General features: G+C 39.7%; 1 protein-coding gene across 1 annotated transcript in view; it reads left to right on the forward strand.

Moving 5' to 3' along the window:
• atp1a2a (ATPase Na+/K+ transporting subunit alpha 2a) overlaps window positions 1-26,168 on the forward strand; it is a 47,352-nt gene extending 21,184 nt beyond the window's left edge. Inside the window, exons 12-24 of the mRNA XM_075482796.1 lie at window positions 667-746; window positions 2,015-2,124; window positions 3,794-3,969; window positions 8,179-8,315; window positions 11,628-11,778; window positions 12,487-12,655; window positions 15,859-16,013; window positions 18,749-18,872; window positions 21,573-21,718; window positions 21,813-21,943; window positions 22,524-22,625; window positions 22,844-22,935; window positions 25,782-26,168. Coding sequence (XP_075338911.1) covers window positions 667-746; window positions 2,015-2,124; window positions 3,794-3,969; window positions 8,179-8,315; window positions 11,628-11,778; window positions 12,487-12,655; window positions 15,859-16,013; window positions 18,749-18,872; window positions 21,573-21,718; window positions 21,813-21,943; window positions 22,524-22,625; window positions 22,844-22,935; window positions 25,782-25,810 — 1,602 coding nt within the window. The 3' untranslated portion in view covers window positions 25,811-26,168. The remainder of the gene's footprint in view (window positions 1-666; window positions 747-2,014; window positions 2,125-3,793; window positions 3,970-8,178; window positions 8,316-11,627; window positions 11,779-12,486; window positions 12,656-15,858; window positions 16,014-18,748; window positions 18,873-21,572; window positions 21,719-21,812; window positions 21,944-22,523; window positions 22,626-22,843; window positions 22,936-25,781) is intronic.
• The last annotated feature ends 1,177 nt before the right edge of the window (window positions 26,169-27,345 follow it).

Raw genomic sequence — 27,345 nt, forward strand, 5'->3', positions numbered from 1 at the left:
CGTGTTCTCTTACACCCTGAAAGAGTTAACATACGACGTAAAGTCATCGCAGACGCTTTTGATGATGCTTTGCTCAGGGGCAGAGTGGAAATCAAAGCTTGTGTACGTGTGTCTGCATCCTTCCCCAGTGTACCAGGAGATTTGAACCATTGTGAATTGTGCGGCGGAGATGTTGAAACTAACAAAGGACTTCCTGCCTGCATTTTGTGCACCTGTTCCCTGACATGAAAATAAACGTCTGTGTTAAGGAGGGAAAAAAAGCAATTTAGGTCTGCTTCTCTGAGATTAGATACGCTGAGACTCAGATACAAGCCGTCTGAGGGGGCGCCTGATGGGTTATATTGGGGAAAGGGTAATAGAAGGTGTAGCACCTCCAGAATACATTTGAGAGAGTGAATGAATGCTGGGACTACATGACTTTCAATGTGCGCTCTGTCAAGTCAGATCCAATATGACTTTCATCTTGAATCACTTCCATAAGGATGACAGCAACTCCCCAAAATGCAGTCCCAAATGTGAAATTCATTGTTTTGTGTCCATGCAGAGAGGCTGATGTCAGAGTAGAGCCTGCTTCTCTCTAAAAACAAAATGATTACATTTTTCCAAAAGAAGAAACAGTCTGTTGTGTTCTCACCAGTCCTTCTGTTCTCCGTCTGTTTCTGCAAGCTCTCTGTCCACGAAGCGGAGGACAATCCCTCTGGTCACTGTCTGGTCATGAAGGGAGCGCCAGAGAGGATCTTGGACAGGTTTGTTAATCGATAACAGATTGATTACATGTTGTTTACTTTCTAATTTGTTCTGCACGCACGTGCAAACACACACTCGTCTCCGAGGCAGACCATCCTAAAATGTTCAGCCCATGTAGTCAAAGTCTGACCCAATCCTATTAATCTGTGCTCTGTGCTCTGAGCCTCCAGCGTTGTCTTAAAGTTAGAACCAGGTCAGGTCGCCTCTCTGCTCAACTGGGTGACATGGTTCTTTGTCAACATGAGCACACACTCTGCAATTTATTTGGATTTTTTCTTATATACCCCATCCAGCTGCTGTAAAGTGTGACAGCAGCATCAGACGTATATTAATCTGCAGATGAAAATAGTCCCCAGCTAATGCAGCGTGTCCTCCTGCCGGAGAAAAATGTCTCTCTGCGTTTCCACACAACTGAACTGTTTTCCTACGTAAGCCAGCAGAGCTGGGAGGTCAGGGTTAGGATAGAAACTACCACAGTCTGTAATTAACATCACCATAAAGATGTTTAATCATGCTGAAGTCACTGCAAGTCTGCGTAGTCTGGTGGGGAAATGTCAGCCTGCTATAACATTTTTTCACTATGTGCTTTCAAGGAGGCAAATATGAAATAAACTTTGTATTTGTTATAGATTTTTTTTAAATTTAACTGTACGTATTTAATTGAAACCACATGTCAACACTTCAGTTGTGGCATTCTCGTGGGATTTATTCAGAACAACAGATTCCAATGATCCTTATTCATGCAAAACTGAATTTGTATTAGTGAGACAATGTCAAATATTTACTGTGGATGCAGTAGGGGCGACAGCGAGGACGGAGAAAACTACGTTTTTTAATGGGATTTTTGTAAATAACACCATTCATATCCTTTATTAAATTACCTACATCAGTTTAGATGATCTGCATTACAGGTTCACCGACAATGAGATGCTGTCAGGCTTTATTTGGCCCTCCTTTGCCACACGGCTCCATCCCCTGTTCCCGTTTTTAAACACAAATACCAGATCAAGTGTTGCTCTTTCATGCACTTTGCATGCCTGTAAAAACACACCTACTTTAGGCTGGCATATATTCGTTGTGAAATGAATTCGGAGTGTTATCAAAATAATGTTAAAAAGGACTTAGAGGTCCATAATTTCCCAAAGTACGTGTGATGTTTACTATTCAGCTGGAGGACCTATTTCATCCTCTTGCGTAACATAATTGCTCTGCAGACAGCTGTTTGTGTAAGCAATAGCAGCGCTGAATGTGTCATTAAATGTTACAGGTGCAGCACCATCATGATCCTTGGCGAGGAGATTCCGCTTGATGAAAACTGGAGAGATGCTTTCCAAAATGCCTACATGGAGCTGGGCGGACTGGGAGAAAGAGTGCTTGGTATGTGTGGTGGCACCAACTAAGACCTGTCTAACTGGGAATATATGGCGAGGAGCAGCTGCAGTTGAGCTCAGCACTTACGTTTTATTATGGTCGTCTTGGTAAACAGGGTAGTTTACCCAAAATGTCCCCATAAAAGTACGGGCTGCCCTCTTTGCAGCACACACTCTATAAAGTGGGCGGAGGTGGGGGGGGGGTTGAAAAAGAAAACACAATGTAGTGAAATAAGATTTTCCTTTGTTAAATGCCATGGAGCCATTTTGGGTAAAAAGACATTGCCTGAGGTATCTTTAAGGTCTTTTCCACTCTCTCTGTAAATGTCTTGAAAAGAAAAGCATTTATGGATCGTGCAATAATTATGCGTTTTCAGTAGGGCTGGGCGAGTTAACTCGTTATTATCGCATTAACGCATCAATTATTTAACGCCGATAAATATTTTATCGCGCATAAACGCATGTTTTATTTTATTTTTTAAAATTTAAAAAAAAAAATTTGGGTGGGGCTTTTGTGCATTTAATGGATAGGAAAGTTCAGCGAGACAGGAAGCAGGGGGCAGAGAGAGGGGGAACGACACGCAGCACAGCGAGGACTATAGCCTCTTGAACATGGGACACCTGCTCAACCAACTACGCCACGGACCACCCGTTTAAAGTCTGTTGCTCACAGGCTTTTATTTTGTAAAAGTCTGTTGCTGTCTGCTGCGGAACCGGAAAATAAAGTAATCGGCGGATCCACCAAACATGGAGAAGGGTACGGAACTTTTACTCGGCCATTTTCATTTTAAAGTTCTTCCAGACGGCGGAGTCCACAGAACCAAAGTCATCTGTAAACACTGCCAAGTTGAGTTGTCTTCTCACCGTAGTAGTTCCAGTCTAAAATATCACTTAAAGGGAAAACACACAACTGATAGCAGCAAGTCATTCAAGGAAACAGACAGTGGAGCGAGGCTTCTACATAAAAACTACAGAAAGATGCTGATGTTAAAAGTGTGTTTGCACAACAAATGTTATGGCACTTTCATTCATATGGCAGCACATTTAAAATAAAACTAAATGCTAAAAACTATACACTACTTTTGGATTCATTTTTGGATTTTGCGTACAAATGCGATTAATCGTGATTAATCGGGGAAATCATGTGATTAATTAGATTCGAAATTTTAATCGTTGCCCAGGTTTCAGCACTTTGTGCGAGTTTTGGCCACAGTGGCTGAGTGTGGAATACCATCCCTTTTGGATTAAAACTCCTGAAGTCGTGTACATTTCTGACATGCCTTGGATGATGATGATGATGATGATGATGATGATGATGATGATGATGATGATGATGATGATGATCAGAGCTTTAATGTTTCAAGGCATGAAGACTTTTTCAATCTATAAGACTGCGACTGGATTTAATTTTGCTTTGCTTCTTATGAACTCGAGCTAGTGAAGGCTTGGGTTTTAATATATGTGGCTGATTAAATTCTCATTTCAGACTGAAAACCTTAAACTCCACAGTGAAAATTAAAAGTGGTATTGGATGATGTATTGCTGGAAGGTGTGTTTAAAAACGTGCATACATCTTTCACATTGATATGGCTCTGCAATGTTTTTGCTTTAAATAGCAAGGCAGTCATTTCAGTCTGTTATGTGCAATCACCTCACTGATCCTTCTTCTCTCACAGGATTCTGCCACGTGAATCTGCCTCCATCCCAGTTCCCTCGAGGATTTACGTTTGACTGCGAAGACATGAACTTTCCCACCGAGCGGCTCTGTTTTCTGGGTCTCATCTCCATGATTGATCCGCCACGTGCCGCTGTGCCTGATGCTTTGGGTAAATGCCGCTCTGCTGGCATCAAGGTAATTGGCTGCACAGATTCAACTGTCATTGTTGGTCCTGAGGAGCCCTTTCCTGGGGCGTCATATGTTAAGCCTTTTGGAAAGGGGATTTGTGTGTCAAATGTCTCTTTACATCACAACATGAACCCAAATGACAACTGATCACCTCCAGAGCCACGATCGATGGATAAATTAAGATCATTTACATAAAGGAGGCTCATGAAAGCACATCGAGTGTAAGCACAGAAAAAAACTTAGTGGCACCTTTAGGAGAAAATGATAGTTTTAAGATAAGACCATTATAAGGATAAAAAAATGGGCAAAAACTTTAAATTTCTATGTGAAAATTAAGAAGTAAGACGAGCAATAAAGGAAGGACCGCTATATTATGACAGCAGTTTGTTAACACTTCCATATAGTAAAGTATAGCTTGACTAGATTAACTGCAATTTTCTTCATTAGATCTTAATCAACTGCAAATGGACACGGAGCAGATGTTTTGTTGGGAAAGTAATAAGCTCGGTCAAAGGAAGGTTAAACAACTTCCATCAGAGACAGAAAAAGTGGATAATGAGCAGGAGGAGGCGTTCTAACTCAAAGCAGTGATGACACATACGGGAAAGGGATTTCATACATATCATTTCAGGTTCCAATGATAATGAATTTTTGAAAGACACACACCGTAATTAGTTTAAGAAAACTAGCCGGACGCAGAACATAGTTAAGATGCATCTGCAGAGTTTAGATTAAAACTGGAGATATATCTGATAAAAAAAAGTTCACGGACGTTTTAACTCGTCGTGTTTTTGATTCGACTGAGACGTTGAGTTTTAAATTATGTTTTTAAGTTTAAGCTTAGAATATGGCCTGAGGCCGTACTTTTTAAAATCTACGCTGCTTATCGAACACGTTTGGATGTTCAGGTAAATTCATAATGACACTCTTTAGGTGAATTATCATACCCAAAGGAATGAAAAGGTAAAGAAGTGTTCCCACAGCTTAAGGTGGAACAAATAAATATTGTGTTTATTTGTGATTTATATAAACAATCAAACCTAACAAGTCATCTCTAAGCTGAACTTACAGTAGTAACCACTGATGTATTCAGAGAATAGGATTTTATTAGCTCTGTAAATGTGTGACAATTTACTTCAAGTCATAGTGACAGTGAATAGTCTGAAGGTGGAAGAACACACGTGCGTTTTTTGTATTTTCATAGCTGAAGTCAGAGGGAAACAGAAGTATATGGCACAACTGATTTAATTATTAAATACTGGATATGAAATTTCAGTGTCGTGCACATCTTTTGCCTACAGCATGGAGTCCAAACGCAGCAGTGCAATGACACGATACTCAATCTTTAATGTACCCTCATTCTATAAGTTCTTATTATTATATCCGCACTTAACATAAAAGATTTTGAAGCTGCCCGGATCTCACAAACAAACCATTTGTGTGATGTGTGGACTGTTTATACATTTCTCCTAAGTGTTAATACCACAGAATTAGACGCTTGATTAATTGCTTGTCAGCTGGAATGGTCACATTTACTCTCTGATGAAGTTTTCATTTTATTTACATTTTTTTGCCTGTTAAAGGGGTACTAGGTAGCATTTTCACCTATAGCCTTCGGGAGTTTACCAAAAGTTAAACAAGTCAATGGTAAGCGAATGAAGCCTGTCTCGCTCCCAACAGGGGTCTGTATGCTGAGAATCCCAAATGTAACTTCGGCAGGAGCGACCCGCTTCTGAAGTGTCGTGATGCGCGAGAAGAGTCGTTTGTGTTTACGGCACTTAGCTAGGAACTGTATGCTAGTTGTAGTTGTAGCTATGTGTTCGCTTGCGTTGAAGAGCCAACACCAAGCGTTTCATGTTCTGCCTTTCACAGACTGAATATGAAACGTTCAATGTTGGCATTTCCCATCTTTGTGAAATTTCTCCAAGCGTGATCTTGTTCATCTACCAAAGTGATCTGCGTTTTAGATCGTACAGAAACAGGTGATGACGGTGCTCTAATTCCTCCTGAGTTCGAGACGTAGCCTAGCTTCAGAAATACACGGACTGACCTGATTAGAATAAGAATAGCGTTTTGATCCGAACAAGAATTGTTATCTACAAATGAAAATGGATTCATTTCTTGGGATTATGATTGTAATCGGAATAGTGTAGAGCTAGTCTGCGTTTATTGCGGCGTGTATGTTGGTAGTGCCTGCGCGCATCTGTCTAAGATGTAACTTTTGTAAGTGTCTGCTAATACAAAGGAATCACTCCACGAATACACCATGATGAGGGAAGAATCCCATTCAAGATCAGCAACAGTCCATCCATCCATCCTACAGGTGGAAATTAGCATCTTCTGCTATAACCTGGTACAAAGCATCTTTCCTCATGGTCAATGTTTATTGTACACTGTCCCTGTTCAAATAAAACATCATCTGCCGCTTGTCCGGGGATCGGGTCGCGGGGGCAGCATGCTTGAGCAGAGAAACCCAGACGTCCCTGTCCCCGGCCACTTCCTCCAGCAACAGTATTATAGCATATTATCTTGAGTTCTCTCTTTTGAAAATCTATGATTATGGTATCTTACGTGGGCAGTCTGTGAATCAGATGACCTAACTGCACTGACTAAATAACACAACGGTAGCATTTGCCACGATGTTTAGTTAGTGGATGTGTATAATACAAACATGCAAAACAACCAAATTATCATAGGAAAAACGGACAATGTACAGAAGACATGGTCGCTGTCGTTTATCTGCCAGGTTGCACGAATAGGTCAGAGGTCTCATACATTCATTGCGCTTTGGGGGGGGGGGCATTCTCCCAGCAGTGAACAGATTTTTCTGTGTGACTCAAAGGTTTTGCCTGTTATTCATCATTCACAATCTTCTTTTGTCCCTTTATTGATTCAATGAAAAGTGTTCTTTTTAGAAAAGGCCGACTGTTTTACTTTACTTTTGACTGTGGGATTGTAAAACATTGGATATTATGTTCGTAATCAAATAACAGTGGTCCTTGAAAGCTTTTTAAAAAAACTTTTGACATTTTCTTTATTTTTTGTATGAATATGTTAAAAAACATCAGATTTTCACACAAGTCCATACATTAGATTAAAGAAAAAAATGCAATCAAATTTATGAGACAAATTGTTTTGTTAATGTTAATGGTAATAGAGAAGCTTTAACTCACATGAACTCATCACTTCAAGGTCTTCCACAACATTTCTACTAGATTAAGGCCAAAACCTTGACTTGGCAATTCTAAAACTTTATCTTAATTCTCCTTGAACCATTCTGTGACAGACCAACTTCTCTGCTTAGAGTCTTTTTCTTGCTGCATGACCCATTTTGCCTCAAGATTCAGTCCTTATGATCCTGCCGGGCAAACCCATGATGCTTAGTGTTCTCCTGATGGTGGACAGACATAAACATTTAGATATTTTGCTTAAGATCTTTGGTTTTGTCACTTTTGCCAGCATTGTGAGTATAAGAAACTTTTTTTCTGAGGTCCTCAAAATCTCCTTTGTTCATGGCCAGATGCCCTTCCACTATTTTTTATAAAGGTCAGATTTTTGATGGATCTGCCTACTTGATCCACTTGATCCACTGAATCTTGAAACACATGAATCTAATTCCATCTTTAAAGTCTGTTCTAACTCTGGAAGTTTACATATTTTTTCAGCTTTATATCACTTCTATAAGATCCTTTCCCTAATTGATAAATGACCTAGTAAATTATTTTTGTCTCATTTGTTTAACTGAGTTTAATTTTTGGACTTGTGAAAATATATATCGGAGGACATTTTTAGACACCTCTATCGGGTTCTCAAGCGTCCCCTGGAGCACCAATGAAAACCTGCAGCCTGATCCTGAAATCATGAATGAGGTTATTTTGGAAGTACGAGCCAGCTGCTGCAGAGTCTAGTGACCAAATCCTGCCCTTATGTTTGGTCACAAACCCTAAATTTAATGGATTTTCTCACAATATCAATATTTTACTAAAGGGAATACACAGTTTCCCAGTTTGCAGTTGGATTTGAACCTTCAAACCCCTAATAGCGCCATTGCTTTCCAGTGTAACTATACAACACATTTGGATGACTTATAGCCACTAAAGGCCTATAGTACAGTGTGGCTCAAGGGTGCTGTGACACACGACATACGGATGATGATACAGAGGGGTTTAATGGGATATAGCTTTGTGATTTATGGGACCTCTTGTCTGTGGTCAGGTGATTATGGTAACTGGGGACCACCCAATCACAGCCAAGGCCATTGCTAAAGGTGTGGGCATCATCTCTGAGGGAAACGAGACGGTTGAGGACATCGCCGAGAGACTGAACATCCCTCTGAGCCAAGTTAATCCCAGGTGAGTCTGCGGTTGTGTGTGTGTGTGTGTGTGTGACAGAGCAGGTTTTGGTTGTTTGCTCAAGCGTCTAAGAGTAACTCAATGTGAGATTGTGTGAGCAGCTGAGGATCTGGGCAGTGATGTGTCTCCTGGATGTGTGTGCATGAAAAGGTTGTTTTTTATATAAAAAAAAAAAAGGCTGGGAAGTATTCTTATTCCAGAGTTAGACAGAAAAATGCAAAACAGTTTCATGTTTGTCAACTCAAACTTGAGCGTCAAGCCTGATGCTGATCATCTTAACTGATCAGCATCGGTGGAGCAAACAAATGGCCTGGTTATGTCTATGTTTATCAAAAGGTGACAATTGAGGGAGAACAAACTATTTCAGCGGATGAAAAAGAAGAATTGATCATTGATATTGTGAAAACAAAGTTTAAATAACAGTAAAAAGTAGAACGAAAAGACTTCAATCGAGATGTCTGGTTGACATGCAAAGAAATTGTGATGCATATGAACCTCGTGTCTTATTGCTTAAGCATCTGAACAAAGTACAGAAAAATGAAAATATGTTAATTATTAAGCAAGCTTCCAGCCTTGTTTACACAAAACTCTTGTGTACGTTTATGATTCAACCCGAAGTTCATTCGTTCCTACGGGAATCTCTGTGATCTCAGAAATGTTGTTCAAATCTCTTTGCATTTTCATCCCAGACTGGAGTCTGCCTTAAGCACATTCTCTAAAAAATATAAACATTTTTCAGAGAATTTCAGTGAGATTGCATTGCATTGGCAGGGAGTTTTAAAAACAAGTTGGCCAACAAGCTAATGAGCTTATTGCAGTCATTTCTAATGGGCAGATAAGACAGATAAAATCAGTTTTGCCCTCTGATTCTGGTGATGTTTCCAGTCAGAAAGAAATGCATTTCCGTACGTTGAACATTGGGGGACATAGTCCTTCTGTTATATACACTGTACGAATCAAAGTGGGATGAGTGGTTAAACCGAGAATATGTTGCTTTTTTTTCCTCACGCTCATGTAGGCAACGGGCTCCATTGTCCGCGTAATCGTTCAAATACTTGCCTTTTAGCGGGGGTCCCATTAGGGGGTACAGCAGCAAATTAAGTCCATACAAAATTTGAATGGTAAACAGTCAATATAGAAACAATATACAAGTAGGGCTGGGCGAATGAACTCGTTATTATTGCGTTAACGGCGGTATTTAGCGGCGATAAATATTTTATCGCGCATTAACGCATTTTTTTTTTTTTTTAATTTTTTATTTTTTTATATTTTTAGAATTAACGAAAATAATAATAATTTTGAGGGCTTTTGTGCCTTTAAAGGGGAACTCCGGTATTTTCAACATTAAGCCTCTTTTTTGAGTCGTCTGCAATGTTTTAGAACCCCCCTCACCGCTTTTTTGATGTTTACTGCTGTCTCCGGTATTTGCCTAATTTTGATTCTTCTCAACCTGCTTCAGAATGGCAAGTCATGCGCATGTCTACAAAGGTCCGTAAAATCACAATAAACATCCGTTTTCAAAATCATCAACTCACCGGAGTGGTTACTGGTGTGCACTGGTAATCCATATCAAATTTCGTGGCGAAAAGTTGCTTCTGTCGTGTTTTATTTGACATTTTGTACTGGATGTTCGTTGATATTACTCCGCCACCGCTAAGAAAATAGTGCGAGCATGAACGAGCTGCCAAATAAAACACGACAGAAGCAACTTTTCGCAATGAAATTTGATATGGATTACCAGTGCACACCAGTAACCACTCCGGTGAGTTGATGATTTTGAAAACGGACGTTTATGGTGCTTTTACGGACCTTTCTAGACATGCGCATGACTTGCCGTTCTGAAGCAGGTTGAGAAGAATCAAAATTAGGCAAATACCGGAGACAGCAGTAAACATCTAAAAAGCGGTGAGGGGGGTTCTAAAACATTGCAGACTACTCAGAAAAGAGGCTTAATGTTGAAAATACCGGAGTTATACTTTAATGGATAGGAAAGTTCAGAGAGACAGGAAGCAGGGGGCCAAGAGAGGGGGAACAACATGCAGCACAGGGCCGTCCGATGCGGGACTCGAATCGGGGCCAGCTGCAGCGACTATAGCCTCTTGTACATGGGGCGCCTGCTCAACCCACTACGCCACAAACCACCCCTGTTTTATTATTTATTTTATTATTGTAAAAGTCTGTTGCTGTCTGCTGCGGAACCGGAAAAGAAAGTAATCGGCGGATCCACCAAACATGGAGAAGGGTACGGAACTTTTACTCGGCCATTTTCATTTTAAAGTTCTTCCAGACAGCGGAGTCGACAGAACCAAAGTCATCTGTAAACACTGCCAAGTTGAATTGTCTTCTCAGCGTAGTAGTTCCAGTCTAAAATATCACTTAAAGGCAAAACACACAACTGATAGCAGCAAGTCATTCAAGGAAACAGACAGTGGAGCGAGGCTTCTACATAAAAACTACAGAAAGATGCTGATGTTAAAAGTGTGTTTGCACAACAAATGTTATGGCACTTTCATTCATATGGCAGCACATTTAAAATAAAACTAAATGCTAAAAGCTATACACTACTTTTGGATTCATTTTTGGATTTTGCGTACAAATGTTATTAATCGTGATTAATCAGGGAAATCATGTGATTGATTAGATAAAATTTAATTTAAAAAATTTGAATCGTTGCCCAGCCCTATATACAAGATTAGTATTCGGTTGATATTAAGATCATGGCAGGAAAAAGGACATCTGCAGAATTGTAGATGGTATTCAGAGCCTCTGTGTGAAGGATGTTGGATGTCTTGTCACACTTCTGTTGGTCACCTCTATTGTATACTGTTTACACAGTGTTTACTTCTGAGAACGTGTGGAATTGACGCTCCATACAAATGCACGATACCCGCATTAGCCAACATAAACAGGGACGTGCTAACTAAAAATATTCTTGGCCTGAGATTTGCTGCCAGGCTAATTTCGAAGAATCTCAAATAAGAATAGTTGTGCTTTTATTAACTCAGTACAAACAGTTTAGATGCTGAGACACACTATTTTCCTCCTCCGCTATGTTGCATTGCCAAAACACTGGCTGTGAAGCAGCTTTGTTGCGTTTCTCACAGCCGCTGTGGTTTCGGCGTATTCATGTGGTTGCATCCTACACACAGCCATTTAAGTCATGGATCTTGAAGAGTTGTGTTTCCTTCAGTTGGAACTGTGGGTGTGTGTTTTTTGAGGAAGAAGCAAGTAAATGTCATTGCCCCCATCCTTAGTAATTGTCCTTGGTGTCACAGACTCCTTACTGTTTCTGTGGATGTGTCTTTTTCACAGGGATGCCAAGGCCTGTGTGGTGCACGGCTCAGACTTAAAGGACATGAGCGCAGAGTATCTGGACGACCTGCTGAGGAACCACACTGAGATTGTTTTTGCTCGCACCTCTCCTCAGCAGAAGCTCATCATTGTGGAAGGCTGCCAGAGACAGGTCAATGGTCAGAAGTGTGTGCAGAGGGGACAGTGTGTGTGTATGACTAGTTGGGCTTTTTTTGAGAGCATTCAGCTGAATTTCAATGGGTGAATACACGCGTGTGTGTTTGTGATAAAGTATTAATGAATGTGTGGTTGAATACAGATGTGTGTATCACAGTGAAAGTATGTGTGTATCCCTGCCATTTACTGCTGAACACAGCTTTCTGAGAGTGTTTGTGAATGTACTTAAGCCTTTTGTTCGTGCAGGTGGTTCAATGGATGAATACGGGGTTTTGTGCCTGCGTGCGCATTTGAGTCACAGCTATAGGTGCCCATTTGTGACTATACGGCTATGAAGCAGTGTTCCTCTGTAGGGTACATGATTGACTGTAAGTTAAGCATCTATATCAAACCCTACATATGTCCCCTGGAGACGAAATTATAAAACTAGATGTGAGTGCGTGCTTGTAAATGTGCCCGTGTATTGAGGTCATACTACAATTCACCCTGACTCAGTCACTGTGACGCCATGTCACTGAATGATTGCTACTCAATTCCATTTTTCATTTAATCTCCCCAGGGCTGCTTTGAAAAGACATTATTAAGACAGAGGGGGAGGTGGGAGTGCAGGAGGAGCGGGTGAGGGGGGGTTGGTGGCTTAAATCACGGTACTTATCTTTCTACTCTTGACACTTTTTTTGTTCATTGGTCCTTGTGGGCACAGGGGGCGATCGTGGCTGTGACGGGCGATGGAGTGAACGACTCTCCAGCACTGAAGAAAGCCGACATCGGCGTTGCCATGGGGATCGCCGGTTCTGATGTGTCCAAGCAGGCCGCTGATATGATCCTGCTGGACGACAACTTTGCCTCCATCGTCACCGGAGTGGAGGAGGGTGAGTGGGGGATGGGGGGGGGGCTGCGGGACTGACAGGTTGACAGAGTAAGGCAAGGCAAGGCAAGGCAATTTTATTTATAGAGCACAATTCATACACAGGGCAATTCAAAGTCCTTTACAGCTACATAAAATCACAAGAAGGCAATAAAACCATTAAAAAGGAATAAAAAAAATAAAAGAAAGAAATTTAAAAACCCATTAAAATAATCATTAATTAATTAAAAAGTGAAGAGTGCAGATAAAATACTTTCAGGTGTCATATGCACAGCTAAATAGAACTGTTTTCAGCCTGGATTTAAACATTGTCAGAGTTGAGGCCTGTCTCACATCTTCTGGAAGGTTGTTCCAGATTTTAGGGGCATAAAACTGAAACGCAGCCTCACCTTGTTTAGTCCTGACTCTGGGCACCAGCTGGAGACCCCTCCCTGAGGTTCTCAGAGCCCGAGTTGGTTCATATGGCTCTAACATGTCAGAGATGTACTTTGGCGCTTGACCGTGAAGAGACTTGTACACAAGCAGAGCTGTTTTAAAGTCTAGAGTAAAAGGTGATGAGAAGGTGAAAAACGTACACAGCGGGGGCCTTTCATCATACTGCACTTTTTTTGATAGGGGTGAAGTTAATAATTTTCAGACACTCAAGGGAATACATGGATTAAAAAAATAGTGATTTTTTTTTTTTTTTTCGATTTTTGCAGATACGCCATTACATAAACAGTTCCATGACAAAGAATAGAGATGCTTTTGAAAATGACCTACTGAAGATCTTTATTAGTGCATATAAAAACAACTTGGGGAATAAAGTGATATCTACACTTTATCAGGGACTCTTTTGGGACTGTCCAAAGGTATCCTCTTTCTGGCTTAAGATTCATTCCGAATTAGAAATCATATTCGGAACAAAAATAATTTTCAACTGGGACAATCTTTTTTTTTGGACTCCAAATTTCAACAAACACAAACATTACAACGAAGAAACTGTTTGGAATGCTGAGTGCAGCTGCTAGGAAAGCAATTACAAGGAAATGGCTTAAACCAGATACCCCATCTATTAGGGAATGGTATGATATTGTATATGAAATCTATCGAATGGAGAGAATTACTTTCTCTATGAGGCTCCAGGACTGTAAATTTGAGGAAATTTGGAAGAAATGGAAAATGTATATTCTCCTGAGACGCCCAACCTATGTTTAACAAGAAAGAAGCATATTAAAATCTTGCTTGTATGTTTTAATGTTTTTTTTTTTCCCTTTGTGGTTTTTATTTTTATATATCACCTCATGTTCTGTTCTAATTATAAAAAAATTAAAATAAAAGGATCAGACGGTAAAGGGATGTAACCTGTGATAATAGTATGATTGACATGTAACGATCCTAAATAAAGACAAAATAAAAGAAAGAGAAGGTGAAAAAGATGGAAGGAAAAAGGCAAAGTCTGACACAAAAGGACAATAACTTTAAAAACAAAGACACTGCTCTTTTGTCATGAAGCTCTTGAGACTTAGAATTATTTTCTTCAATGACTTACAAAATTAACATTTCATGATTAGAATTTGGGTTGACTTCTCGTGGGATTTGTAGTGAGCTGTAGACATTAGACTTGGACTAGAGTCAAGACTTCAGTCACTAAAACTAGGACATCACCAAGATACGACTTGAACTACTTACTGTGAGATTAGATTCCCAATAACCTAGGTTGGCTTTAAAGAAAAATCAGTCATGTCTTAAGTAGAACTGGGTGTTACTTAACAGAATAAAAGAAGGCATGACACAGCAGTTAGGAGGTACGAAAAGGACTTCCGTCATTCTTTTTGGCTGAGGCTGTTTTTGTTCTGGCTCAGAGCCTGTGCCTAATCTGGGATCAGCTCTTTTTATTTCAAAAGCTAAAAAAAACTGAGTCTTGGCCAGTAGAACTTCTAAAGCAGCATCAGCACTTTTTTTTGGTTTAGAACCATAGGCTATGTAAAACAAAGGGTCAGAGAAATGAAGCCCATGTGGAGGTGCCTTAAAACTGTATTCTATTGAATGGCCAGCAGGGGGCAATTCCTGTGTAATTGGATAAAAGGGTTTGGGAGAATGATGCTTCTCACTTGATTTGTGACATGAGTAAGCATTTTCTTCATGAATTCATTGTCTCAAAGGCGCAAGCGATCAGTCCTCTTTAATAGAGCATGATATCTGTTTTGTAAATTAGGATTTTCCTTGGGGATGGGGCTGCCTTTCGACTTACATACCACTACCCTGTTGCCGTTAATATTTTCCACAGTTCCACCTCTTGTTTTCAAAGTTCAGTTTCAAAAGACCACAGTTGGAAATGGCATAATATACATAACTCAAGGATTCAGATTTGCAGACCACAAATCAAAGAGTGATGTCATGCTGTTCATGTCCATTCATGCCTGATCAGTATGCTGGTAGTCATTTTGAAGATAATTTTATTCTCAAATGGATACTTGCCTCAAAAAGAGGCAAAAACCAATGTTCATTTCCATCCTTTTGTCCAAATTTGGTCACTTCTGGCTCCAAAAAATGAAAGATAGCAAAGGCAAAATACTAAACTTTGGGGATGTCAGTGTAGCTACGTCCATCTTTTATACACGGTGTAAGGGGTGGACAAATAGAAAGAAGGGTCCTGCAATGTTATTGGCATTTTCCTTGAAGATCAATATTTCAATGTGGAGAGGCTGCATTTATAAACGCCGCTGCAAACAGCAGGGAACATTAGCGAATGTTAGCAAACATGTTCGGAAACGGCGTTCATGAACACAGACTGCTTTGTGCAGCAGCGTTTCTGATGCTGACTGGCATGATGAAAACAAGAGAAATAAGGAAAACAAGACTTCTTGCACCTACACTGAGGAGGACGTGGCTTTTTTCCCTCAAAGGGTTCACTGAAGAGTAACTCTGACAGACATGAGGTTTGACTGGAGACTTGCCTCCAGAGAATGCCGTTTAATTGAACTTGGCCTGGCTAATATGGTATGAGGAAAACCATTAGTAATGGGGATAGGCTGATGAAGCAGTCAGAGGAAATCATTCTGTATTTCAGTGTGTCTTGAAATTAATGCGACCTTGACAAAGAGTATGAAAGGAGGAAAAGATCATTCAAACTTTAAAGTGTGTAAGCAATAGTCCACTTATAATATACTCGGGAATTATAGGTAACAATTCAATGTAACTGTATTTCTTGTTTTTTTTCTGCAGGTCGTCTCATCTTCGATAATTTGAAGAAGTCCATCGCATACACATTAACCAGCAACATCCCAGAGATCTCCCCCTTCCTCCTCTTCATCCTTGCTAGTGTTCCTCTTCCTCTGGGAACCGTCACCATCCTCTGCATTGACCTGGGCACTGACATGGTAAGCATTAGGGGAACCAACGGGGACAAAAGTCCCTCCGTAGCAATAGTTTCCCTTTATAAACATCTGTGTACTCCGTTTAATACTGATGAGCCTTTCTTCTGTTGTGGAAAAAATTGTGCATTTCTGTGCTTGTATCAGAAATCAAACTTACTTTATTGAATTTTTACAGCATAAAAATAGTTCTAGCCAACAAGTTTGCTGGATAATTCTAATTATGGGCATGCTGCATCGCCGCAGGTACGGTAAAGGTGACATAAGGAGAAATGTTCTTTCTACTGGTGTTGGATTTGAGAGTCTGAAGGCAAAAAGAGCAAATGTTTGGTTTAATTTGTTCTTTCTGTTAGTGCTTTTGGCTCACCACCGACGTCCATTTGTTCAAGCAGAACAGAAAGCGGGTGACACTCACACACAGATTTACATTTCACAGCTCTGCCATTTCCAGATGCCAGTCTCTCTTCTGTATTTCCAGCAGCAACAATGAGAGTTGCTGCTGGCACGCTGCTTGCCTGAGGCGTGTAATACATGATTACAAAAGAAAGAAATCAAAGACTGAAATATTCAAAAAGGACTTTCGTGCTTAATACTTAAAATGTCTCAGCTTTTATCCAACAAACACCAGCGTGCACCTGAATCTGAGTCCTGCACAGCTCAGTGAGCAGAAGGCAAAAGTTCCACAAGTAGCCTAATTAGAGAAATATTACAATGGTCTCATATCAGACTGCCAGGAAGCATTTCTAAGTCTCCAGTGGTTTAAAGATAAAGTGGAACAGCTTGCTCAAACTGTTAAATAAAAAATAAAAACTTTAATTAAGTGACACAAATTATTAACTTCTTTGGTTTCCCAGCTGCAGAGCAAACTTTTTTATGCTGAAAAAAACGTATTCGACTGTCTCAAATCACAGGAATAGTGCACTCTTTATTGGTTAGATTTCTTTTTCAAACCAGTTGACAGAAGTATAAATGCGCCTAATTGAAAAACCTTAAAGGGGAACTCCGGGGCATTTGAAGCGCAATCCCATTGCTAGAGGTTGTCAAATACTGATAGTAGGACACAGACAGGTGCAAATCGGCGCTCCCTGTGCGGCGATCGCGCTGTTCGCTCAGCATGTCATGCGAGGCTAATACGTGGTGGCTAAGGGGCAACTGCTAACCCTTCCACGTAAAACAACAACTTGCACACTGCAGAAACGTCACACCACTTTATAAACCATCCGACAATAAAGTCACAAGCCTTACCATCAAAACCACATGCATGGTTCTCACATTACTGGCATGGGGACGTTACAAAACAACTTTATAAACAGCATGTCACTTACCTCTTGTTGGTATGCGCGCGCATGTGAAAGCCCAAAAGAGTCGATGGACGATACTCCCAAGTACAAAACAATTATCTTCTCTAGAAAAACTGCGTTCAAGTATTTAAAACATTACAACAATATTACTGGGCATGTATTGTTGTAATGTTTTAAATACTTGAACGCAGTTTTTCTAGAGAATATAATTGCTTTGTATTTGGGAGTATCGTCCATTGACTCTTTTGGGCTTTCACATGCGCGAGCATACCGACAAGAGGTAAGTGACATGCTGTTTATAAAGTTGTTTTGTAATGTCCCCATGCCAGTAATGTGAGAACCATGCATATGGTTTTGATTAGCCTCGCATGACAGGCTGCGCAAACAGCGCAATCTCCGCACAGGGAGCGCCGATTTGCACCAGTCTGTGTCCTACTATCAGTATTTGACAACCTCTAGCAATGGGATTGCGCTTCAAATGCCCCGGAGTTCCTCTTTAAGTTTTATAATTGCTGGTGGACTGAACAGCTGGACGCTCCGAAGCATACAGTCGGACCCAAAAAAACGAAAATAATCTAAATTAGCTCAAAAGTGGCTGACAAAAGTGTTTATAGTACAGTGCACAAGTAAAAAAGCAGATGTACCCTGTTTGCTGGTGAGGCTGTTAACAGCTTGTTAACAGCTTAGTGCAACTCCTGGCTGCAGGCTCGAGGGCTCTGCTGAGATTTAACAGTAACAACCAGCACATGGAGTGTGCAACGATTATTTTTAGCAGGCACGGCCATGTGGAAAAGGTGGGAGAAAGAGGGCGTTTATCATCTGAGGCACACTTACGAATGTTTCAAGACTGAGACGTGTATATACTTTCAGAAGCGTATACAAAGGGAAAAAAAAATCAATGTCAGACATGCTTTTTTTTTTCACTTTCCTTCCCCTCTCATCTTCTGCTACTGCTGCGGGTCAGAGGAGTGTAACACCAAAACAAACTGGATTTACAGACTACAGAGGATGTGCACAGTTTCAAGCAGTGCCAAGTTCCAGCCTGAAATCCTGCCTAAGTCCCAGAGATTTCCATCCCTAAGTCAGACATATTGCTCTGTTTCTTACCTGGTAAAACCAGCCAATATAAGATCTTTATTACAGAGACCTTTCTACCCTCCTGTTTTATGAATGTCTTGAAATTCACTCTCTGTCTCCTTTCCCCACCTCCTCCTCTGTCACTGTCGTCGCTTTCTTCTTCTTCTCCCTCGTCCCTTTTCTTTCTTTTCTACCTCCCCTTTGAAATTGATTGATTGATTATATTATTAGTGATGTGTCTACACTAGTCTGGTGCCTCCATCATGCCTTTGTTTTGATGCCACAAAGACAAATTCCTGCTAATTTATTGTACAGGGTGCTTAAAGTGAGCTCACTCTCTTCCGTCCCTCTCTTTCTCTCCAGGTTCCAGCTATCTCATTGGCTTATGAGAAAGCGGAGAGCGACATCATGAAACGTCAACCGAGAAACCCCAAAACCGACAAGCTGGTCAATGAACGCCTCATCAGCATGGCATACGGACAGATAGGTTTGGCCCCTTGTGTCTCGTGCTTCTGTGCCACAGCTCTTAAACCTGAATCACTATGACAGGCCTCTTGTAGTGACTTTATACACTGGAAAAAATCTAAATTTTACCAAGTATATTTGTCTTATTGAGTATCTCTTTACACTTGATATAAGACATAATGCCTAACAAATACCATTTCAGCCAGATATAGGGACTTGTTTCAATACAATACATCTTGAATATCTTGTTAAGTGAAAAAGTCTTTAAAACATCTTGTTTTGAGTCATATTTCACATGAAACAAGCTTTTTTTTCATTTGAAGAGGTTTTTAAGCTAATTTCAAGATCACTTTTAACTCAAAAGTCCTAAATATCACATTTTATTTCAAGAAATCTTGACAAGCCGATTTTCACTAGTTCCATTGGCAGATTTTTTTTGCTTATTTCAAGCAAAAACGTCTCGTATTTGTTGTTTTTTTTACTTATTTTTGGAGGGGCATTTTTTCCAGTGTAGTGATAATAAACTAGACAAAAAAAAAGCATTTATCACATTTATCAGAAATCCTGGCGTTTCTCACTGTCTGTGTAAATGTTTCTGTAAGCACAGTTAAGGAAAATAGATCCAGGGCTGAGCAGACAGTCCCACTATTTTCTTCTAATTGTCTTGACATTTACAGCAAATTGGGAGTGCAGAGTCCATCTATTACCGACACTTAATCTTGGTCATGTTTCAGAGGGATCGAGTCCCTTATGAACACGTGCTTTCTTTTCTCTTGCTTTATATGGTTTGGGAATCGTAAAAGATCAAAGGCTGGCCCAATTTCATAGACTGTTAAATAGGGCAGATTCTGACAGGGCTTCGTTTAAAACTGAACATGCTCAGAACAGATGGCAACACATACCAATCCCTATTAAAACAAGGCAGAAATTTTGCAAGATACAACATATCACATTTATAAATCCCTGTTCTGACATGTCACCCTGAGGTTCAACTACTGAGAGATGACAGCAAGCTTTTTGAATACAGACAAGGTGGCGTTCGAGTCATTCAGTGCAAACACTGATCGGCTGTGGGATGTTAATTCACCAACATAATGAACACTCATTTATAACCGTCATCCTTACTGTAAGTGAGGATTTAAGCTCTGAAATAAGATGCCCATCATGCTGAAAATGTTAGGCGCACTTTCAGAAAAATAAAGTTGTTCCAGTCCTCATCTATCTGGAGCTAATACTTTACAAACAAAAGAAGCAACAGTCTAATCCTAACCCTAACCCCAGAGACAAACATGAGACAGATGCCTGAAAAAGGCACTTTTTGATGATACAGTTGTCATGTTTTGGTGTAATCTCCATTTCCTGGTCCCACTATAACTTTATCTGTTGGAGATCATCATCCGTATGAATATAGAGAAACTCCCTGCACAGGCGTTGTCTTTAACCTACTTCGATGGATTCTGCCTGATGACGCTGCGGTTATAAAATCAGGATTTTATTAGAGCAGAGCAACAGTCGGCAGGTTGACATGTAGGCTTAATGTGCTGATTTTCAGTCACAATTTCTGATGCATTTAAAAAAACAACGTATTATGTGGGTTTATTAGTCTGGCTTGGAGAGCTTCAATATTGCATTTTACAAGTTTTTAGTTTTTTTTAACATGATCGTTTCATGTAATTTTGATGACTGGCTTTATGGCTACACTGTCACACAATAGATGTGACACGATTTACATGCTGTATCTTGGCTGTCCAAGGTCTTAAAATGAATTTGATTATGTTTCAGTTCGCTTTTGTATCAGTTTTAAGATACCACAGAACCTTATTTCGTGGCTCTGTGATGTCCCTTTTTAATCTCTTTTGAGCCTTTGTTATAAAAGGCTGTCATTTGTAAAAATCCAACTAAAAGTGTTCGTTTTTTTTATAAATAGAAGAACACCTCATATAAATCAATAGGTATTTCCAATGTAATCACGTCTAACCTAATCTCATATACATGTCCTGACAGAGAGATATTTTTCATTTGCAAAATAGCAGCCGAACGGGGGGATTTTTAAACCTACATAGCTTTTTTCCAGGACTTGTCCGTGTATGCTTCGGAACTGATGAGAGGAATCAAATCTCCCCAATTAGTACCTGATACTGGATATTCTTTTTTATCTAATCCTATTTGAACTGAGTTTCAGTGACCAAACCTACATAGAAATTATTACAATTTCATTTCCTATCGGTTTCAGATTAGTGATATTACCACTTTTTACCACAAATCTGACTAATGGCCCACTCAAATTAATTGTAGTTCTCCTTTTTCCCCCAGTTTAAAGGCAAACTGGGCCCACAGCAATGCTAAATTCATTATATTAAAACCAATAAAAGCTCAATGAAATTGAGTAAGACAATTATTGGAATTTTAGCTCCCTGAGATAACAAGCTGATGCCATTAAACCCCAGCCAAATGAGGGGCGACACATACAAAAACACTTGAAAAGAGCATGAGTTTCTTCCATCTGTTTTATACAGGTGAATGAGAATCATTCTCATGATTATGGAAAAAAATATGCACAGGTCAAATCATTTTTATTAGGTAATCATGCAAAAACAGTGAGGGATTTGCTACGACAACCCAGCACATATGACAAATGACATTTGCTCTAGCTAAGCAGCGATGAATACATTTAGTTATTGTACTGATCCTTTATCAAGGGGCCTGCATGTATTTTTGCCAGGTATGATCCAGGCCCTGGCTGGTTTTTTCACCTACTTTGTGATTTTGGCTGAAAATGGCTTCCTACCATTGGACCTGTTGGGGGTCCGCATCCGTTGGGATGACCGTGAAGTCAACGACGTGGAGGACAGCTATGGGCAGCAGTGGGTAAGGAGCAGGGGCAGATCTTATATGCACACCCATGTGAGTGTTTAGTGACGCTCCTGCAGGAGTAAACCCAATGTGTGTGTCTAACCTGCAGACCTACGAGCAAAGAAAGATTGTGGAATTCACCTGCCACACGGCCTTCTTCACCAGCATCGTGGTTGTCCAGTGGGCTGATCTTATCATCTGCAAAACCAGGAGGAACTCTCTGTTTCAACAAGGGATGAGGTAAGTGGGCCTGGCTTCGACCGATGAGGGAAAATGCAGAATCAAAGCATGAATGAAGGCAGTTAGAAAAGCGAGAAAGAAGTTCATCATCAAATACAACTTTAGATCTTAGTTTAGTTTAGATCTTAGTTTAGTTCAGATCTTATCCGCTTCTGTCTCTCTTTCTTGTGACACACGCTGTATGATTAGTAGCCTTAGACATGGAGACATGGAGAAGCTGCATGCAACTTCTATGCTCCACATGTCTGGAACAAACTCCCAGAAAGCCCCAGATCAGCTGAAACACTCAGTGTATTTTAGTCCAGGTTGAAGACACACCTATTTTCAGCTGCATTTGAATAAAGCTCCAAATCTGAAGCTTGAGTTTCAAAACTTAATCACATTTTAACTCCTGATTTTATATTGTTCTTATTTCTTTCTTTTTTGTTTAAAATTTAAATCATGATTTTTATTTCTACTGTTTTAATGTATCTGTAAAGCACTTTGAATCACCTTGCTGTTGAATTGTGCTGTACAAATGAACTTGCCTTGCCTTGCCTTATAAATATGCTCTTTCCTCTTCTTCATTTCTGCTCAACAGCAACCGGATCCTGATCTTTGGCCTGTTTTTTGAGACAGCTCTGGCTGCCTTCCTGTCCTACTGCCCTGGAATGGGCGTGGCTTTGCGAATGTACCCCATAAAGTATGCACTGTATACACATCTCCACTGAACCGATAAATAACCCCTTTAAGACACGTTAAGCTGCCATTAGCCTGTCACTCTCATCTTTAAATTAAGTGTCTGATTTTCTTAAACACCACGTTGTGATCTGTAATATTCAGAAATGACTGCAGTGAATTTGAGCTTTTTCACTCTGTCTGCGACTCTTATCCGTCTCACTCTTTTTCTCTTCCTCTTAGGCTCTTGTGGTGGTTCTGTGCCTTCCCATACAGTCTTGTAATCTTCACTTACGATGAGATCCGTAAATTAATTTTGCGGACGAACCCAGGAGGTAAGCAGATATTAGAAGGAACCAGGATCAAAAGGTTTTAAGCTTATTTGTCTTGTTAATAAACTGGAAGAGAAATTGTCAAGTGGTGATAAAATATAGTGGCTGACTCCCTTATCGTAAGAACCACATGTGCTGTTTTCTATCAAGACCTTTTCACTCATCGTCTCTATATATCTCAGCCTTCGTAACTGTCCTTGATAAAAGTAAACACCCTAGAAGAGTAAACCATCCACTCCTCCCTCTGGACATCAGGGACTGAGATAGTCGTCAAAGCTCTCCTCAGCAGATCAGATGTGGAATATCTCAGCAAGCCTTTGATTGATGGTTATGTAGAGAAAGTCACTTTCATTGTAATTACAAACAAGCACAAATATATTTTATAAAGATTAAAAACAGCTTAAATTTAGATCAAGGAGGAAAATACAGGTGCCATAAAGTCCTTTGAACCGATATAGATTTTAAACCTTCATATCATTGAGCAGTGATTTAGCTTTAAGTATGTTTAGTTTACTCCCAAACATAAAATAAAAGCTCTCTACTTTTTCAAAAGCTTCTAACACTGTTAAAATACTGCTTATTAACCCCAGCAATTGAACAATTCAGTCAGTAGCTAGCTAATTGTAATAGACATATAAATATGAATATATATATAAAAGAAAAACTGCATAATGCCTCTAGGATTGTGGCTATTTCTTTAAAGCAACCTGTGTCACAATTTGTAAAGGCAGGGGATCGAACCCTCAGCCCTGTGATTAAAGGACACGCTTTACCACCTGAACCACAGCGAAACAAGATTTGTCAGTTTTTGTAATTTAAGGTTAAATTTGAACCTACGTGGGAAAACTGCAGGACACGGTACTCAAAGACCTTAAAATGAATAGGCATAACAGATAAAATGACTTTAAAATTGTCAGGCTATCATTTCTGTCTGATGTACAAACAAATCACAAAACAATCATGCAAAGGTTAGCTATTTGTATTTCATTCATGTTTTGGTTGGTTTGCACCAACATGAATCATAAATCAATATACTGTTAACTGTGTCATGAATTGCTGTGAGATGGAGTTGCAGCTTTGTGTGATTATTGTGAGCTTTTTTTCCTTATTATTTTTGGTGGGACGTTAAAGGAATTGGTTTGAAAGCAGGGGCTTTCAACAATGCTTGCAGCTGTCTTATTGAAGTCTTTCAATGCAAAGGCAATAATTTACCATGTATCCAACAGACTTGAGTGTAATCAGGGTTGATTGTACATGTATTGTGAAACAAGAACTGTAATAATTTTTATTTAAAAGTTATTATTAACCCACGGGTTAACCATAAAGGGAACTTTGGGCCTAACTCCTTTGAGAAGCAGCTGAGAACTATCAGGCATCCAGCAGAATGCAAGCCAGTCAACACTGAACAATCCTCCAGCTTTCAAAGCTGCTGCCTCTGCAACAAGACTGATTACTGTTTGTCTTCCAGGTTTGATTTCTGACAGAGACAGCGTGTAAATGTACTGCTGCCTGGCAGTTTACCTGGGAGTTCCATTTAAAAAATCACAGCCTGTAAACAACACAGTGTCCAATGCTGAAATTCTAATTTCTTCTAATACTTGGGCCAAGAGCTGCATTTGCACCAGATTTCAATCCAAATCTGGTCAATTCTTGCTTTTTTTGCTCACTGCTGCGTGTTGGTGATAAACAGATTGAGCAGAAAAAAAATCAGGTCTGTCCAACTTATATAAAGCAGGGAGGAGTTGTGCTCATTGAGTTTTTAAAATATGTTTACAGAATCTTCGTCTGGCCTGTTGATTGAATCCTTTGGCACCGTCCTCTGTAGAACAATGAGCCTGCTCTCACGGACACCAGACAGAAAAACCTTTTCATCATCATAATGAGCACAAATTCTGTATCTTTTTTTGTTTTTCACACCATCCAGCACAGCTTTTAAAGTTGGACATCTGATTAATCCGTCTGGGATATTTAGTATGATTAGCCAAGAGGCAGCAGTCAGTAACTGGATCCAGGAAAATTATGATATGAGGAGTTCTGTTTTAACACAAGCCATCATACTTTCCTAATCCTTATTATGATACCGAAAATTATATTGCAAAGTGTAACCGTAACCCAGTATTTCGTAATTTGTAAAAGTGACAAAACAGTAACTTTTTATGCTTTTGTTCCTTTCTAAACAACCAGCCTTGATAAAGAAATAGGATTTAATATCATATCTTGTTATATTAACAGTCCTTTTGTGACTTTTACATGAAATTCAGTGACACTGTGTTCCCCTTTGGTGTTTTTTAGGTGTCCAGTAGCATAAAAAAAAATCCTGACTGTGAACACAAAGCAAAAAAGATCACGTTCTGTGAGACTGGGTTGAAATAGTTTACAGGAGGGAGAAGTGTTTATGTTCTCTGTCATGGAACAAACATGCAAAAGTAAAACCAGGAAATAGCAAATACCTGTTAACACCATGAGAGCCAGAGCCAAATGATTAGAGAGGAAATGAAAGCAAGCTGATGAAGACTCGAGATATTCCCCAAAGATCACCGGCATGATATGGACACCCAGCACTGGCTCAGAATCTGCTCGCTGCCACCGCGTCTCAGCTGATGAGGGGCAAGACATGGGGAGACAAAAACAATCTATCGTGACAGTTAATCATTTCTGTTAATCTGTGTGTCACGGGCTGCTGATCAGACTCTTGGAGTTATAAGGGGATTCATTTGGAAATGTGCAAAGACAAAGGCAACGAGATGAATACAAATAGAGCGATACAAAGGGATATTATGAAAGCCGCTCGCCTGTCATTTTGCTCTCTGACACTCTTTCTTTTTTTTTTGCCTTTCTCTCTTTTCCAGGTTGGGTGGAGCTGGAGACATATTATTAACATTCAGAAAATGTCAGTTTGAATTGTGCGTCTTTGTATGTGTGTGTGTTTGTTCAAGCTTGTAGGAGTAAAAACTATGTTCGTGTCTGTCAGTTGTAATATTACATGGATCAGTTCACAAATCTGATTATCACAGAATACTGCTGAAAATAGCATTTTGATTGTTCTCTGAGTATTTCCTCTTATTTTTTAAAAATTTAATCAGAAAAAACATTTCCAGCAGAACAACAGTTGTGTACACCTTAGTGCCTTAGATAAACTGCTACCAAAGTGATGTACTGTGGCCTGTTTGGCCCTGAAGCAATACAAATCTTTGTCCATCATGTAAAATTTACCCATTAAAATATATTTGAACATATTTGTGGCTTCATGGATTGTGTTTTCTGTCATACCGACTAATTCTTTTTAATTCTTGTCATTGCTAAAGCTCATTTTCCCTTTTGAGCCACACACATTCCCTGCTTATACATTAATATATGAACAGGCAATTGGGAATGCAATTTAAACCTGCTTCTGGGCATCATTAACTTACAGTATAGTAAGTAAATGTTTGATTATGTGCGTGTGGCTGTCTTGTCCTCCAATACTCTCAGATACATGTTCAGAGTGTTTTATTTACAACCTTGTTTCTCAAAAATGGTTTGCTGTTCATTTGAAAAATATAAATCAAACCAAAAAGCAACAATTTGCAAATCATTGAGACCCTGATTTGATTGAAAAATAGTACAAGGACAGCAAATCAAAGGTGGAGACTAAAAAATGTGTGTCATTAAAATGTGTTAACTTTAATGAGAGCAACACCTTTTAAAAAAAGATGGGACAGGAGCATGCTCTTCTTTCATCAACACTGTAAAAGTTTAGGGACAGAGACAAGTTTCTGCTGATCTCTCCATCTTATACAAGATTCTTTCCCTCTATGATGCTCTTTCTATACCCAGCCGTGTCTGACCGTCTGCCAATTATTGGGATAACCCTGAGAAATCTCTGTAAACAAGGTATGACGCTAAAAGCCGATATTGAATGACCGAGATATTCTGGCCTTCAGGTGGCACTGCTTTTAAAACAGACTGGACTTCTGAAGACCATTTTCTGTGTGGTGCAGTTTGTGCAGAAACAAGTTAAAACTTTATTATGCAAAGTGTTAGGGTTAAAAATGGACAAAAAAATGAAGTGGAAAGCTCTCCTGTTGTCTGACTAATTAAAATTCCTTTTTTGTAAATCGTGGATAGTGCACACTCCACAAGAAAGAGAAGCCGAACCATCAGTCATCAGAACATAATATAAAAACCAGACTCTGCGATGGTACAGTATGTGGATGCATTAGGATACATGCAATGGGGAAACTTGCACATTTGCTAATTCACACTGATATAAACCATTTGGAGCAACACACTGTGCCATACAGACAGGGAGGCCTTACTTATTTCAGCAAGAGCATGACTCAGCAGTAAGGCTTTGGGGTAGATAAATTGTCTGCTTACACTGCAGTATGAAAACATTTGCCATACGTGAAATTAAAGCAACACTAGAGACGT

The sequence above is a fragment of the Odontesthes bonariensis genome, chromosome 14 (assembly GCF_027942865.1).
Source record: "Odontesthes bonariensis isolate fOdoBon6 chromosome 14, fOdoBon6.hap1, whole genome shotgun sequence".
In the NCBI taxonomy this organism is placed as follows: Eukaryota; Metazoa; Chordata; class Actinopteri; order Atheriniformes; family Atherinopsidae; genus Odontesthes; species Odontesthes bonariensis.